The 17057-nt window shown below is 41.1% G+C and overlaps 1 protein-coding gene and 1 long non-coding RNA gene across 9 annotated transcripts in view; one reads left to right on the forward strand and one right to left on the reverse strand.

Moving 5' to 3' along the window:
• Positions 1 to 431: 431 nt before the first annotated feature.
• LOC116571417 lies at positions 432 to 10159 on the reverse strand. The gene is made up of 2 exons (XR_004277872.1): positions 7663 to 10159; positions 432 to 6503 (listed from the first exon to the last, which is right to left on the reverse strand). It is a non-coding gene; the product is annotated as an uncharacterized LOC116571417 (long non-coding RNA).
• Positions 10160 to 10338: 179 nt separating this feature from the next.
• The window catches only part of MORC2 (MORC family CW-type zinc finger 2), a 61169-nt gene continuing 54450 nt past the window's right edge, over positions 10339 to 17057 (forward strand). For 7 of the 8 annotated variants that reach the window (XR_004277869.1, XR_004277870.1, XM_032309282.1 and 4 more), the window contains exon 1: positions 10339 to 11601. Coding sequence is in view for 6 of the 8 variants with exons in the window: in XM_032309282.1 (XP_032165173.1) it covers positions 11534 to 11601 (68 nt within the window). In the remaining 2 variants the exon portion in view is untranslated. The remainder of the gene's footprint in view (positions 11602 to 17057) is intronic. The other variant, XM_032309280.1, reaches the window with a different exon arrangement.

A 17057-nucleotide genomic window follows, 5' to 3' on the forward strand; every position in this document is an offset into this window, starting at 1 on the left:
AAGCCATTAGTAGACTTCTATACATCATAAAACACAAATTTTTAAGTGAGTTCATACTATATATTTTTCTACCGTTTCTCTTAATATATCATGGCCGTTTTCCCATGTTCATACACAATAAATGTATTTTATCAATTTTAAAAGCCATGTAGATTTTCTTATATGGCTGAACCATGTGTTATTTAACCAATCCTTTACCAATAAACATTTAGGTTTTCTTCTATATTTTTCTACCATGTACTTCTTATGCTTCTGTAGTAACTTAAACATTGTCACTTTGTTTCATTTTGTCTTCTCATCTGGAAGACTTCAGTGTGGCCATGACCTCCAGTTTAATAAATACTTGAATCTGTCAAGTGTCAATGTTGGTAGACAGTATACTAGTCAGGACTGACTCAATTTTAAGCAATAGAAACCCAACTCAAAGTAACTTAAAGCAAAAAAGGGTATTTATTGGCTCACATAACTGAAAAGTCCATAGGGATATACTAGCTTCAGGCACGGTTGGATCCAGGGGCACAAACACTGTCATCAGGACTCAAGTCTCTCCATCATTTGGCTCTGCACTGGCTTCATTCTCTGGCTCATTTGATATGGTGGGCTCTGTTGGTTTGAGCTTTTCATACTACAAAGCCAAGCAACCTCAGTAAAGAGAGCTTCTGAGCTTCTCCACAGTTCAGTGAAAGTCCTAGGGCTGAGCATCACTGGACCAACTTGGATCACATGACCATTCCAGAATGAATCTTTATGGTGAAAGAGATGGACGATGCTGGTTCATCAGGTCTGAATTACATGTCCACCCATGAAGCTTAAAGTTAGGCCAGACTGTCTGAATCATGTGGACTGAAGATACGGAAAAGTGGTTCCAAGGAACATCACAGTTGTTACAAAGAGATGGAATGGATGCTGGTCAATCAAAAACAATTGATGTCAATACTACCAGATACTGAAAAAGTTTAGTCTCTGTTCACTAACAGCTGGCATTTGTTACTTTCTTGATAATAAATGTATTCTGAAAACATCATGAGGAGTTAAGTTTGTCCTGTACTCAGGAAGCTTGTAATCCATTTGAATGTAATAATTGTGTCCAATAGCATACTTTGGATTATGCAATAGTGTTTCAACAGAAGTAAACTCAGTGGTCTTGAATCTGAGAGCTCAACCATCTTGCTGACATGATGCTGGACAAGCCTCCCAATGGCAAATAGTTCTGTGAGGCTACTGAAGTCAGTGGTAAGTTTCAACTTCAGTGGAAACCTCTTTTTGTGTTCCTTTAGTCCTCTGCCAAGGTGAACTGGTAACATTTCTGTCACCTCTGTATTACTGCAGAAGAGAGAAATGGACAGTGCTTTCAATCTGCTGTAGTCTTTCAGATCTGGTAGAAGGGGTCTCAAGTGCTGAAAATGGTGACATATACACGTGTAGAGGTTTACTCTGCACTTAAAAAAAAAAAAAAAGGGCTGCTGGTCACGTAGTATACAGCATGGTCCTTCCAGTTGTGAACATTAAGTTCTGGGGTTGGGGGGCGGTGGTAAGATGCAAGCTGCTTCTATTCAAAACTCCTTGGGTGGAACTGAGTATAAGACAGACTGGTACCAGTTGGTAGTTTTCTCAGGCACAGCCAGTCTGATTGCAACATGTCAAAAAAGGCATACAAGGGCTGAGTCTAAACATGCAAATAGGTACCTTCATCAGGGCTAGCCACACCAACAGCCAGGATGTGATCTGTCAAAATGGGTGGACTGATGTTGAAGCTCTGTAAATTAGTTTTTATCCTGAGCACTCCAGGGTCATTCCTTAGGATTTGCTCTGGATACCATTTTCTGACCTTAAAGGGTCAGCCAGGTATAGCAGCTTTCATTTTTCTGTTTATCTGCCCAAGAACTTTCAGCTCAATAGAAGGCTATATTCTCAATTCAGACTTGAGGTTCTGTTGAGTCTATGCTACATCTGGGAATGACAAGGTTGGGAGGGCCACGTTCATGAAGGTTGGCCCTACTCTCTTTGGTAATCAAGTCTCCATCTTCTGAAACTCTGCCCATCTCTTGAGAATCAGCTTATAAACAAGGCCTTAGATTGGTTGGCTGTTGCTGCCAAAAGACTTAGATTAAGATCTGTGGCAGGGAGAGAGCAGTTAAGATCCTAGGTTTGAGTTTTAGGCTTTCTTCATTTTCAACCATCAATTCTGATACACAGCATACATTAGACTCTTGAACAGATGATCATCCTCACCTTAAGCCCCTCATTTTGACTGCGTTTGACAGGATTAAAGGGAATGACTGGCAGTGTAGATCAGTGTCTTTTTCTGTAAGTACAGAAGAGAAAATCGAGCTGACATTTTGAAGGTAGTAAAAAAATGGAGTTTGTAGATAACTTATGAACAAACAATAGTTATATGTACAAGCAAGCTAGTCATTAGATTTTTATTAGTTGAGGGTGCACAGGCCTTGTTTGATGATTTGTAGACAGAATCATGTAATCAGGGTTAGTCTAGAGAAAAAAAGATACAAAGAAACCATTCCCAGCATTTAACCAGTGCATTCATTAGAGTACAGTTGAGGACAGCTGACCCTTAAGTAGACTGTGAAGGAAGGGACTGAGATTTTTCTCATGACACAAATTGACGTCTACTTGTTTAACATGATCTGGTCTGGGATTTCATGAATTGAATCCATCCTGCAGAAACAGATTAAGTGTCTTAATGCCTGGGTGTATCTCAGAGCAAGGAATGTCAGCCACTCTCAGTGTAGAACAACAGTATGGAGACAGATGAAATTCCATGAAAACATCCAAAGAGACAAGACACTGTGGTCTTGTAACATTAGGAAGAAGCTGCAGGAAGCTCTTGAGTGTACAGATTAAATCTTAGCTGTAGGCTGTGTAGATTTTCAAGTCCCTCTACATTTCCAACAACAAGGTTGATGATATGCAACTTGAGATGCCCAGCAAGCAAGCTACCATGGCCTGGTCAAAAGGCCTACCTCCAAATATCCCTAACACCTGTAGTGGATGGTACCAGATATCAAAATCCATCACAAAAGAATACCTCTCACTGGTTAGAAGAAAATTTTCCAAAGGATCACATTTAAAATCACATACATGAGAGAGGATGTTCAAAAACAAGTCTCTTGTGGATCAGGTGTTACGTGTAGTTAGAGCAGAGTATTCATAATTTTGGAGCAGACATGCTAATAATGGAGGAAATTTTTTAAGGTTATTAGCTCATTTATCCTGGAAACAGCAGTTAAACTGAATAATAACCAAGGAGCAGTGTAACTGTCACAGGCTGAGTCACAGTGACTTTAGTTTTGAGAATAAGATGAATAACTAGGTACCCTTTTAGGTAATGTTGCCAGAATTTCAGTTCTACTTTCATAGTTAATGGTTATCCCTTGCACACGAAGTAGAGTACCATGGCTGATGATGGGAGGTCCAATGTACAAGTTGGTCTAATATGGCCTCAATGAGGCATTATCAACTTTAGTACCAGCTTCATTACCTGGCGATTCAGGTATCCAAGGAGGATCAAGACTTCAAAGTTACGTGTTTCAAGTACCACTAGAGCGTCTGGTGTTTGTTAAAGCAGCTGGGTAAGGGGGTGTGTCAGTGTAGAGTACACATGAATTGCTGACTATATTGAATCCCAGGAATCACTGACTTGAAATCCATCTGGGGTTACAGGGCTGCTAATCTAGGTCCATTTGATACCACTTTCAGCCCATATGACTACTCTGGGGGGGTGGGGCAAAGTTAAGCCCATCTTCTTGCACTTTTCTGATTTTGCCCACAGTAAATATTCCTAAGAATATGCAGCATCAACTGAACATGGACTGGGTTGGGTAGAGATACAGATCAGAATGCCATTCAGGTTGCACATGTTGTCTAGGGCAGTGGTTTTCAAACTGTGTTCTGAAGAATTCTAGGTGTTGTAAAAGTCTCCTTAGGGGTCACCATGGTGGTAAAGGAAGATGCTTGTGGCAGGTTTCAGGCCCCCCACTCCTGCTTCATCTACAGCAGCTTCTCTTTTACTCTGGGCTTCCACATAGTTTTCATCCAAAGGGCTTCATGGTCACAAAGCCTTTGGAAAACCAATGATCTAAGAATAAGTTGTTCACAAAATGCTGAAATACAAAAAATAGGTCACAGAAACCAGAAACTGTGAGCAAAGCCTGTGGTAAGCCAAGAAGGTGTCTTCCTAGTCATTCTTTCCCTAATATGGACCACATTACAGAATGATGAAGTTAACATTCAAGTTTGCTATAAATTCTGATGGCTCAAATTGGGTTTGTGACTAACAGAGAACAGGCTATTGGCTTTAAGTGACAATAGCACTGGATTTCTGCAGTCAACATACATCTGCAAAATGCATTCCATTTCTTTGCAAATATTATCCCAAGTCCATGGCTAGATGACTTCTCTTCCAGCACTGGTATGATCTCAATGGGCCACAACTCAAATTCTAAGAAAATATTTCCTATCATCCCTCCTCCCCCTTTTCTCCATCCTTTTCCTCTTCCCTTCCCTTCCCAAACTCCTCACCAGAGATTTCAATGCCTTTGAGCTAGATTTACAGCACAATTCTAACAGAGAAGTATATTGCTAAATGTCATGGAACCCATCCAATTTGGGGTGCAACATTAACTTTTCCCCATTCCCTTCCCATATGTTCCTACAAATCCTCTAGCAGTTCCTTTAACAAAAAGAGAGTTAACGGTCAAGATGTAGGACTCTCAGATGATTAAAGACATACCAATTCAGTTACTGACAAAGTAAGAAATGGGGGGGGGCGCCTTCAAAGATGCTCTTTACTCCTGGGTCCCCAGGGCAATCAGGAAGCATTGGCTATACTGCTTTAAAGCAGTTTCCCCATTCCATTTAAAGGAATGCTGTGACAATAACATTCTGTGTTTGATTAAACTTAGGACACACTGGGCTAAACAGCTCAATGAGGCTCTTTGTTGCAAGCCTTCTGAGATCCTTTAATACATGACACTGAATCAGGGGAGGGAACATATATTTTTTCACAATAAAGGATTATGGGAAATCTACGTATATATGTTATGAGTATGCATCAAATATACATACACACACATATATGAACAGCACTGCTCTAAAAAAAAATGTAGGACTCATGTTAAGTACATGTTTGCGGGTAGAGGACTATAGATAAGACATTGATGTCTAGTAGTTAATAAGACTTAGGGGAAAAAAAAAAAGGACAAAACACGAACAGGAATCTCCAATTAAGCCATTTGGGAATTTAGGAAAACCATGTTCAAAACAGATTTAAAAGTAGCTTCATGTTTCATATTATAGTCTTATCATCAGATGAACGTATGCCTTGTTGACAAGAATAATCTACCACTATGAAGAACAGTCCGCTCTTAAACCTTAGGGGTATTGCCATGGAATTCTGGTCTAGATGCAGCCATCACAAGATTATACTTACAAAATACCGACTGACTAAGGGAACCACATCAGGAAGGTGAAAAATATTCTGGGGTTACCAATCTCCAGTCATCTTAACGCTGCAGGTGAAGTAGAGGCTAAGTTAATTCCATGGAGAGAACTGGACTGGGAGTCAGAAGGCCTGACCTCTACCACTTTGTAGCTGTATCACCTTGGATAACCTTTTAAATTTTCATTTCCTTGTTTGCAATTTACTGTGTTATTTTGATAATTGAGATTATTTTGATAATTGAGATTAATGCATGTAAAAGTGCTTTGAAACTATAAAGTGCTATATAAACATAAGGGATTACCATTATAGGTTCTACCTGGAAGTATCAAGAGGCCTTTTCTGGAATCTGACTGGAGCTTTTTGAGATGCTGTTAGGTAAAGGGTTTCCTTAGTAGAATTTCTTAAATTTGAGTGAAAAGTTCTGGTTCCTGAGTAATCCCAAAGATGCTGTGAGTTCACTGTGCCTTTGTTTTAATCCCAATATCTGCTGGTCAGAATATCTGCTTTCTATTCAGTAGGCTACTATAGACTTGAAGTGAAAAGAATAAGATCCAGTGACCTGGATAGGATCCTAGACACTTCATGAATTTCAATCATTTGAGATTGTGGGGTATGGTCCAATGCTGTTCTTGAAAAAGATGTTGTCATTCTTCAGTGTTGGTAACTAAAAAATCCTCTGGTCCAAATTTATTTTGTGTCTCTGAAGGCTTTAACTGAAGAAATGAAATGCACACTCAAGGAACAAACTGGGTCTTCGTTGTGATAAAATAGCTTCAGCTACTTGGCTTAAACAGTCTGACTTCACTATAAAGGGCTGTGCTGAATCTGGGTGGAACAGGACAGGAGTGGAGGTGAAGGCCACATCATGATGGCTGAATGCCTCTTGGATCACACTGGTCCACAGGAATGATGTCTTCTTCAGCAGTAAGGTGAAGGAATCACTGATGGCAAAAATCCAGGTACCAGATCTATAGGCTGATGGAACAGTACAAGGAAGGTGGTCAGAAGGTCCAGTTGAACACACTCAGCAGGAGGCACAGGACTGGAAGGGACAGGAACAAAACAGGTAAGATAACAAATGCATGGAATTAGAAACACAGGGACTCTAACACCAGGGTTTGTTGTCAGCATATCAGCTGCCTGATGGGTACTAATTCTCGATAAGCCTAGCTAAGAAGCAGACAAATTTTACTGGGAGTAAAAAAGCTTTCTAATTAACAATTAGTAATGATAAGAACAGAAAGAGTTCTCTGGCAGGGACTGCTTCCTGACTCTTGAGAACAAACTGTCTTAGGGAAGCAGCAAAAAAGAATTGCCCTAGATCTCATAATCTGGGGGAGTAATCTGTATTCAGGCTGCTGAGCAGTGCCTGACTGGGGAGAAAGTAGTCCCATTGGTAGCACAAGAAGAACTGAATTTAGGTTTATACACCAACACCAGAGGAGATCTTGTCCTCCTTCCTTTTCCAATGCTTTCCTCGAATTATCTTACGATCTTGTACTTTTAAAAGCTGTTTTTAACTTTCATTTTAACAAGACTCAATCTTGTGTGGGAAAGAACAAGGTACCTAGAGAGTAAGACCCTGGTATTTGCACCTTTCTGTTAATGCCCTATGCAATGTATCAGTTTCTCTTCATGTCTGCGGGTTCCCTACATCTTTTAAAATTTAGAAGAAAAAAAAAAAAAACCCCAAACAAAATGAAAAAAAAAAAAAAAAAAAAACAACCCAAAAAAACCACCAGGAAACACAGAAAGAAACATGACTCATAACCAGTGATCTTTTTCCTAATCACGAGTAATTAGGTTACCACGAAGCAATTAAGCAAATGCTTACAGAGTCTCTTTCGATAGCCCACTCTCTAAATGACTCCTTTCTATGAAAGGCTTCATCATATGCACGTAGTACATGTGAGCAAAAATCCTTAAAACAAAGCCCTGGATTTCAAGGGGCTTGCTATCTGGAAAAAGAGCAAATACTTGCAAATGACTACTTTACAAGGTATACTACGCAAAGATAGCTAAAAGGTAAACAACATGATATACAACTTAAGTTACGGAGACTCAGGGAGTAGAGAACATCTGACTGAGGAAATGGCAGTGTTCTGACAGGTGAAGAACCAGAGGATACATTCCAAAGCACAGCATGAAAAAGGGCAGAGATGGTAAGTAAAGAATGAGGCATTTTGGAAAATGGCAAGTACCGTAGTTCACGTTTGATGAAGTGTTGCTAGAGTTTGCACTGAAGGTCTGGCAGACACTCAGGTCTTCAAATCCCAGTAATGGTGTTGGTGGCAGTGCCTGCTCAGTTGCTGTCTCTTCTCAAAGCAAGGTCAACAGCCCCCACGTTCAAAAACAAAAATACTGAGCTCCAGAGTTCTTGTCATATCCTGACACACTCTTCAGGTCCCAGATGTTGAAAATCTGGCAATCTGGAGCCCACGCTGTGGCTACACAGAAAAGCATCTGCTCCAGCTAGTGCAGAACACGGTAGCGAAACCTTTTTGGCCTCCTATCCTGGATATCTCATGTTTTGTCATAGAATTTCAAGCTTTGAGTTCCAGTTTTTTTTTCCTCCCTTCTGAAAAAAGCATCTTATAAGATCGCCACAGTCTTAAGATTCTTTTGAGGTACATCCAGATAATAACAAAAGAGCTAAAAGACCAACACATTTTTCTCCAAAACAGTCATTTTTCTGGAAGTGAGATCATTTGTCTCTGCCCTTTATGTAAAAGGAATAGTCAACTGATTTTCTCAGACATTTGTATGAAATAGCAAAACAGGTAAACACCTAACCAGACAAAATACACATAAATGTGTTTATGTTCACTTGCTTAGAGCTGTACCACTGGTAAGCACCACTCCACAAAATGAAAATGTTTGAAATCCAACTGTTCAAACATTTCTATAGTGTTTGCTGGACAATGGCCAGGAATTTGATAAAAGCAGCTGACAATTAACAAAGGAGCAATCACTGGCATTTTGGCCATCTTAGTAACACACTTGCAAGCAAATAGAATACAAAGCCAGCCAGGAAAAAGCTAAGCATTGAAACACTTCCAAATCTACTGATTTTGAAGTTCAGCAGAAGTCATCATAAAACTCTTCAGAGAATGTTAACCTTCAATTAATAAAGATAAACCCCCAAACATCTTCGGGAATTCCATGCCTGGTTTAGTCTCTTCCAGTGAGCCAGCTTGCTAAAAATCCACCTGCACCATTAGTTAGCTGGCCTTGGCAGCACCATTTAAACATAAGCCTGCTCACTACCAACCGCACAAAAGATATAAAATAGAAGCAAGTAATGGATGGCAACCATGGTTGTGGAAAATGGTCAATGAAAGAGAAAGGTAGTCAGGTACTAGTATAAGCAGCAGAACACTAAGAATTGCTGGGCAAAAGGTTCAACAGGCTTCTTGATACTAGAGAACACACCCATTTCTGGTTTTAGCTGCTTTATGTGGGGGGCCATGGAACCATACCAACTTGTCAGCCACCCTTCAAGCACCCTATGGTAAAAAGAAAGGACTTAGAATAGAAGCCAAGCAGTGGAGTGTTGTTACCCCAAATATCCATTATGCATAGAAACAGCTCACATATCCCAGGGATTCAAACGGGCTTCAAATCGGTTGTGAAGGGTCCCAAATGACATCTAGGCCTCAGTTTCCTCCCTGTGGCATAAAACAATTGGAGTTCTTAACTCTTCTGGGTCACAGCCCCCTTTGATAACTTGCTGGCGATGGATCCTCATTCCCCGCAAAATGCACACTCCCATTATTTCTGCATACAATTTCGGGGAGTTTGGGGTATCTCCAACTTCAATCCAAGGTTCCCAGGTTCAAAATCCAAGAACTGGGCAATTGCTAACTTTTCTTACAACTCAAAAAAACCCCATTACAAACAATAATCATCCCTTACGTACACCGACGCTTTATACTTTACAAAGCGCTTTCAACCCCACAAACATTGATAGGCAGAGGAGGAAACTGAGGCGCCGACAAATTACAGAGTGATTTGCCTAAGGTCACTCGGCCAGCTGGTGGCTAGGCCCGGAAGCAAACCCAGCTCTTCCGACTCCGGGGCTTGTCTCCCCACCCCGGAGCTGCCGCCAGAGCTCCCGCCCCTCACTAAGGGGGCATAAGGAGGAAAAGGCAAAGTAGAAAGCCCACCACCAACCATCCCCCGGCGCCCTCTTGCCCCCCCAACTGGGTCCTTGCAGGCCCCGAAGGGTGGCGCCAGGCCTCCAGGCCAGCCCCGGCCACCCCCGCCTCCCCGGCCGCGCCAAATCCCGCCGCAGCCGCCGCCTCCCCGGGAGCGGGGCGGAGCAGCTGCCCGCCGCCGCCGACCACCCGGACGACTCCTCGACGAATCGCAAACGCATAGGCCGCCGCCCGAGTTCTGCGTACGAGAAGAAAGACGCGGCGCGAGCGCCAACGGCCACCGGGCGCGCGCCGCGGCGGCCGGGCCTGCGCCCCAAGAGCTGGATGCCAGAGCAGGAGAAAGAGCCGCCAACCGATCGCTCGATCGACCGCGCGCCCGCTCCTTCGCCCTACCAGACCGGGGAGGGGGGGAGGGCGCGCCAGGGCTTCTTCGAGTTAGGGGCCTGACTCCCCGGCGACGAGACAAGATGGCTCCTCCGGTCCGCGCCGCAGCTACCGTCCCGGCTGCGTCGCTCGGCCCGCCCCCGGTACTGTTTCTTTAAATGGCGGAGAGGGTCATGAAAGCAGGAAGAGAGGCGCGCGCCCTCACGTGACAGGGGCGGGCCCGGCTAGCAAGATCCGGTCACGTGGAGGCCCGCTGCCCGCCAATCAGGAGGCGTCGCATCAGGGCGGGGGCGGGAGGAGCTGCGGCTCCGTGATTGGCCGAATGCGCCGCGGAGGCCTCGGGGGCTTGGGGCGTCGGGGAGTGCGCGAGGCGGCCCGGGTGGTGTGCACTAGCGGAGACAAAGCGGTGGCTGAGGTGGCTGTAGCGGCTGCGGCAGCGGCGGCAGAGCAGCCCTAAACGCCGAATTCCGTGGTGCTGAGTCCTGTCATCCTTTTATCCAGCGCGGCGCGTGGGCGGCTGGTCTCGCGGCGGCGGCGGCAGCGGCGGAGGCGGAGGCAGCACATGGTTCCAAGAGCGCGCTGCGGTTGTTGGGTTCCAATTCCGTGGGGAGGGACAAAGGCAGCTTTGAGCACCGGGCAACGCCCTGTCGGGTTGTGCGCTCTCCACACAGCCCTCGACCCGAGCCTTGAAAGCTGGGACTAACTCCTCTCCGTGAGGAGGAGGCGGCCTCGGAAGCGAGGCCCTGGTGGGCCGAGAGACGGAGGCCTCTGTCTGAGGGAAGTGGGGGGAGGGGCGTTGCCCTCTTCAGGTGATTTGGGCGGGTCAATTCTGAGGCATTTTTGTGGGTCAGTGTGAGGTAATTTGACCCATTACACTGAAGAGATTGGGACTGAAGCAGAAGCTAGGTTGGGTCTGGGCTTTGGAAAAAGGAATCGTCATCAGCGCTTAGGAGACCTTTCAGTTGGGAGGTGGTGAAGCCGGAATTAACGCCATATGCACTCCATCGACTTCATGGCAGCCAGCCTGGGGCCTATTTAAGAATCCTGGAATCATTGGTGGTGAAGAAATGGGTGACTGCTCAGTTTTATGACAGAAGCTGGTGAATTTCCGGATTGGTAAATTTTCTGATCGGAAATTTAGAGGAACAACAAGAAAAAAAAGCTTGAAGAACGTGAAGATGGAGCAGTAATAAAACCTCCCAACTCCAGTACCATCTACTCCAAGACCACATTCAACTCCTTGAACTATCGCAACTTAATGCTAAAGCTCTTTAAAACTACAGATTTATAAGTTTTTTTTTTTCCAGAATATTGCATCACAATTGAGAAGATAAAAACTTAAAGGAGAAATCAGTTGTAGTTTTAGACACCTCTTTGAATATATTTTGGATAGATACTAGGTAACCTTGTTTAACAGTAAGGAGCACAGACTTACCAAACCTTTCCTGGAAGGAATCCTGGGAAATCTATTCCATTGTTAAGTTTATATTTCCCAGTTAGTGGGTGAAGGACTGGAGATCTCACTGCACTCATGGCTTTCACAAATTACAGCAGTCTGAATCGAGCTCAGCTAACCTTTGAATATCTGCATACAAATTCGTAAGTATCTTTTAGGTGCCACTGAGGTCACTGCTAACACACTCCTTGATAATACGAAAATCTTTTTCCCAGAAAACTCTGCTTTTTTACTTTTGGGGATGTATCACTGGATGAGTCTGGAGCTCTGTATTGAAGAACTGAGATCAGTGAAATATTTGTTGCTAATCCAGAAGAATATGATCTTCATTTGTTGGATCAAAATATATTTGATCAAATGCAAGTTTTAGTTTTTGAAGTCCATACATTGAGTTGTTTCATTCAAGGGTGTGATAGAAATCTAACGACTACTCTTCTTTGGATCGCCTGAGTTGGACTATTCTAGAATCAACTGTTTCTCTTTAGTGACACCAGCCAAAACAGTTGGGTTATAATAAGTCTGTTTTTTCCCTAATAAGAAAAAAAAAGGAATGAAGACCTTTAAATGACAACTTATGAGAAGAAGTTATTAGTTTCTCTTTTCAGCAAACAGTTGGCTTTATCTTCTTGGGAAATTCGTACCTACATCCCATATAGATTTTATATGCTAAGCAGGAAATGGCAACTTGTTTAAACTCAAAATTTAAATAGCCTTTCCCCAGAATGTGTGCAAATCACAGAACACATGTGTTTATGGTTGAGTTCATGAAGAGATTATCGTTACCCCATGTTGACCTGGAATGTTTTAGGGTTAATTCTTATGCCCACTCTCTTGGAAGTAATTCAGTGGGATCATAACCACATAGTGTTTTAACACATTCGTTTGTCACTTGTTGAAGGTAAGTATTCTACCGTTTTAGTACCTGGAGAAGTGATAAGCTACATAGATGGCCCAGAGATCTGAAGAACCACCTTAAGGGCTGAGGATACAGACTTCAGTCATCTAGTAATAGTGAAATGACTTTAAGTCTTTTATGGGAAAGGAAAATATGTTGTGATGAGAGTCTGTAATTTTTTGTTTGCTTTTTCCAATCGAGGAAATAAAATTTTTCTGAGTAGTGAAGTGAATTCCCAAATAGTGATAGCCTGCTTTTTTTGTTTGTTTGTTTAGGAAGCTTATTATTGAACTACAGTGTTTTAGAGTAGCTACTATAGGTGCCATTTAAGTGAAGTCTCATGCTATGGATGATGAGTCTGAAACCCAGTTAGATAAGGTTGTAGATAGGTTTGTGTAGCTAGTTGATAACAGTCTTGGGTAAAATCTTCAGTATCCTTTTTTATATTTGAACTGCCATGTTTAAGAGGCAAACATTTGGAGACCGCTTAGATGATTGTGTTTGATAAATGGTTACTTCATTTCTGAATTGTGGAATGAGAGGCCAAATTTGGAATGACAGAGTCTGTGATAACTTTGGAAGACCATGAACAGGACTTGAGAAATTGGGTGGGTTCTATCTTCCTCCAAAGACTTTATTTAATGATAAAATAGTAGTTAAAACAGTTAATTGCTTCTTGCCACCTTCAACGTGTAATCTTTATAGTAACCTTGTTGGAGTAAGGAGTATTCCTATTTTGTGTTTGAGGAAACAGGCTGAGATTGAGTTAACATGCCAAAAGTTATACATCTGCTAAGTGGCACATTTCACACCTCAAGATTTAAGGCAATAAAATTTATTTGGCTATAAGGGTTAGTGTCTTTAACCATTAGGCAGTACAATAGTCAGATTTACCTTTAAGGACTTGCTTTCCTTCTAAAGCAAAGGGTTTACTTCTTGTTTGGAAAGCCTATTAAATTCATCTCAGAAGTCTTTAATTTGAGATTCGGGAATATTCTTTTGCTGTCTTACTAATAGGTGAACAGAACTAAGGTAAAGAACTGAGCTCTAGTTAAGTTACTTGTTTAAAGTGAAATTGGAGAATTTTCTGTGAATTTGACTTACCGTACTGAATTGGAACCACCTGCTTGCATGACTATTTGAGGGTTGGATGTACCATTTTGGAAGCTTTAGATTGTCTAATCTGAATCAGACCTTTGAGGTTGTCTACTTTTGAATGTGTCCCATCCTGCCAGAAGAAACTATGAACTCTAGAATACTGTGATAAGTTGGTTTATAGCCAATTTCAAGATTATTTATTGTGGTGGCATGACTGGAAGTTCATTTCTAAAGGAAACAAGTTTTTAAATTTTCATAAGATGTGACTTGTTACTCCTAGCGATGGTGGGTAGATCTTCTCTATGTTAAGTGATGCAGTGTTACCTTTAGAAATGGGAAGATTTGTGTCATAGTACCGTCTCCTTTGTTCTAATTTTTAAAAACATAAGACTATAATAGGATCTTTGACATCTATGATATTGCCATATTGTGAATTATGAAAGCTGTGGCCCTTTGCTTACTGTCCATGTAATTTGGACTTGCAGGCTGAACCCAGGTAGGCTAGAAGAATAGAAATCAATGTAGTACAATGCAGGGAGCATGCATGGGCTTGGGAGCCAGCCAAGTTTAGATTTGCCTGCTTCCATGCTGAGTCTTTGGGCAGGTTGAGTCTTAGTTTTTTCATCTATAAAAGGGGGCTAGTCTGATCCTTGGTTTCTTCATCTATAAAAGGGGGCTAATCTGGCAGTTTGAGGATTATGTATAATGCTTATAAAGTACTTAGCTCATGCATGGTACACGATAAATATTGAATAGATGGTGATTATTGTTTGTTGTTTATTCAATGTATAATAATTTATATAAACCAGAAGTCCATCAGTGTAGTAGCTTGCTCTTTGGTGGTGGTCATTAGGCAGATACATTCTTAGTAAATTCTGGAGCATTTGTTGAAGACAGTAAACATCTGTCTTGAGAGGGTTTTTTGGTTTTTTTTTTTTTTTTTGAGTTTTTTTGTATGATGTTTAGGGTAATTGTTGATGGTTATTTTGGTTACATCAGCATTAAGATTTAAAGCAGGCCTGGGAAATTCTCATGATAACATGAAAGTTTAGGCTACTTTTTTAAAAATACAGGGTGTTGCTAGTATGAAATGGTAAGTTACGGTTTTTAAATAAAAGCAGTTTTATGCTGTTAGCTGCTCTTTAGTGGTAGGTTTTGTCTACTAGTAAAAACTTCCTGAGCAATCTAGATGCTAGATTCCAGATATCGTGGTAGTAGTGATGTTCCTTTTTAATAAGGTGTGTATCTTACATCACTGCAAGTACTGCAGTGGTGTAGTGGTCTGATAGAAAGTGGTCTGATAGAAAGAATGCTTAAGATTACTGCTCTCTGTGTCTGTTCCTGTTGGCACATGTAATAAATTATCTTGGCAATAAGATAGTTGTGGTTTGTTTTATCTATGTATATAGTGAATATAGAGGAAACTGTCCCCTCTAGAGACTTCATATTTTTGGGGACTTAGTTGAAATGTAGGTTCACACTCTAAATATATTAAAGCCATTTTAATGTAAAATGGATGCTCTAGTTTCTCAGCTTTATTTTCTAACAGTTAAGGCAATTAACTGTTGTCAACATCTCCAAGAACACAGCAGAAGCTATCACTGTATATGGACTTGTGGATAACCTGTTGGTTTAAATTCAGGTTGAATATAAATAGGGACACTATTTTCCTTATGTAATGAGTAGATTTACCCATAAATTTGTCACTGGAAATGCTGAGCTGCAAAACTATTTTGATCATGACACAAATGGTATAAAAGTCAATGGAAAGTGAGTGTTTGCTAAAAATCCTTGTCTTTTTCCAGATGGTTGACCTTTCTTGGATAACATGCAAAGAATCTTTACATCTGTGAAAATAATTTTCTTTGATATTTATTCAAATACATGTTTCAAATGCTAGCAAGCAATGAATGGGTCTCTCTCAATATTATTTGAAAAAAAGGGGGGAGAAATTATGTCGGTATGTTTTTGGTTCTTTAGCTTTTTAAGAAATGTTTAGAACTCTGATGTTAGAGTTTATTAGTAGGACCCATCAATTAGTTGAAGGTCCAGAGAAGGTAATGGGTGTTGTCTCTGACCTTCCCAACAGTTGTCACAAAGACCCCTTTTATGATGTGTCAGTACATATCACAAAAGTATCCCTTAGCTACATTTTATTATTTTTTAAAGATTTTATTTTTTATTTATTTGACAGAGAAATCACAAGTAGGCAGAGAGGCAGGCAGAGAGAGGGAGGGAAGCAGGCTCCCCGCTGAGCAGACAGCCCTATGTGGGGCTGATCCCACGATCCTGAGCCGAAGGCAGAGGCTTAGCCCACTGAGCCACCCCAGCGCCCCCCTTAGCCACATTTTAGTGATAACTGTTAGGGTATCTGAAATATGTATGCGTGGAATAGCATTGACACTCTGTGGAACAGCGAAGGCCATTTGGAATGTTTTCTTTACATTCTGAATTTACAAGGCACATTTCTAAACATTGTATATAGAAAGCAGTGAAAACTTAGCCGGAGATACTCTGTGCTTGCTGTTTGGAGATCTTACTGAATTCTAAATGTGTCTCATTTTATTTGAAGCAGTCAGAAATAATGTATGACTGAGAAGCAGTTGCCTTCATTTTTTATTTCTTTGCCCTGATGGCAGAAGGTATCAGAATTAGTTTTGAAGATTATTTATATTCACTGTTTTCACTACCAAGGCCAGTACTTCATTCTTTTTTTTTTTTTTTATAATTTTTTATTTGACCAGTACTTCATTCTTAAACATATTTATTCCAAAGATTCCTGAATACAAGTTGTAGTCCCATTCTTATTATGGTTGTATTCTTTTTGTTGTTGTTATAGGAGCTATATTTCTGAATTTCCTTCATTATAGTTAAAGTACATGTTCTCACAATGAGAAATTTACGTAGAATTTATTTTATATCTATCTAGCTATCCTTAAAAACATTTAGAGTTTAGAAAACTAACTTAAACTCTAAGTTTCTAAGCCATTTCTAATACAGGAAAATGGTTTAAAGCTTGAGAACAAATGTTAGATTTGCTTTTTTTTTTAAATTTTTAAAGATTTTTATTTATTTATCAGAGAGAGAGGGGGGGAGAGAGCGAGCACAGGCAGACAGAATGGCAGGCAGAGGCAGAGGGAGAAGCAGGCTCCCTGCTAAGCAAGGAGCCCAATGTGGGACTCCATCCCAGGACGCTGGAATCATGACCTGAGCCGAAGGCAGCTGCTTAACCAACTAAGCCACCCAGGCGTCCCTGTTAGATTTGCTTTTAACTTATATTACCTTTATAAATCACCTTAATTTTCTGACATTTCTCCCTATTTCTTTAACAATCTACAGAATACTTCATTTCTTCCATTGGTAATTTGAAGATTTTAAGATGATTACAGAGGCTTAAATTTTTTAATTAAAGATGATTTCTATGCAGTTTTTTCTCTTAGAAATTATTTTTCTTTTCTTGTAAAATAGTTAAGGATTGGATTTGGTCAGAAGAATTTGAGCTCTGTTTTCTAGGTGAATTGGAGATAAGTTTCTGTTTCTTGCTAAGACATTTGTTGGTGCCACATTTGGATTAACAGATATATTCACTGATCTCATGGGAGAAAG

This window comes from Mustela erminea, chromosome 13 (assembly GCF_009829155.1).
Source record: "Mustela erminea isolate mMusErm1 chromosome 13, mMusErm1.Pri, whole genome shotgun sequence".
NCBI lineage: Eukaryota > Metazoa > Chordata > Mammalia > Carnivora > Mustelidae > Mustela > Mustela erminea.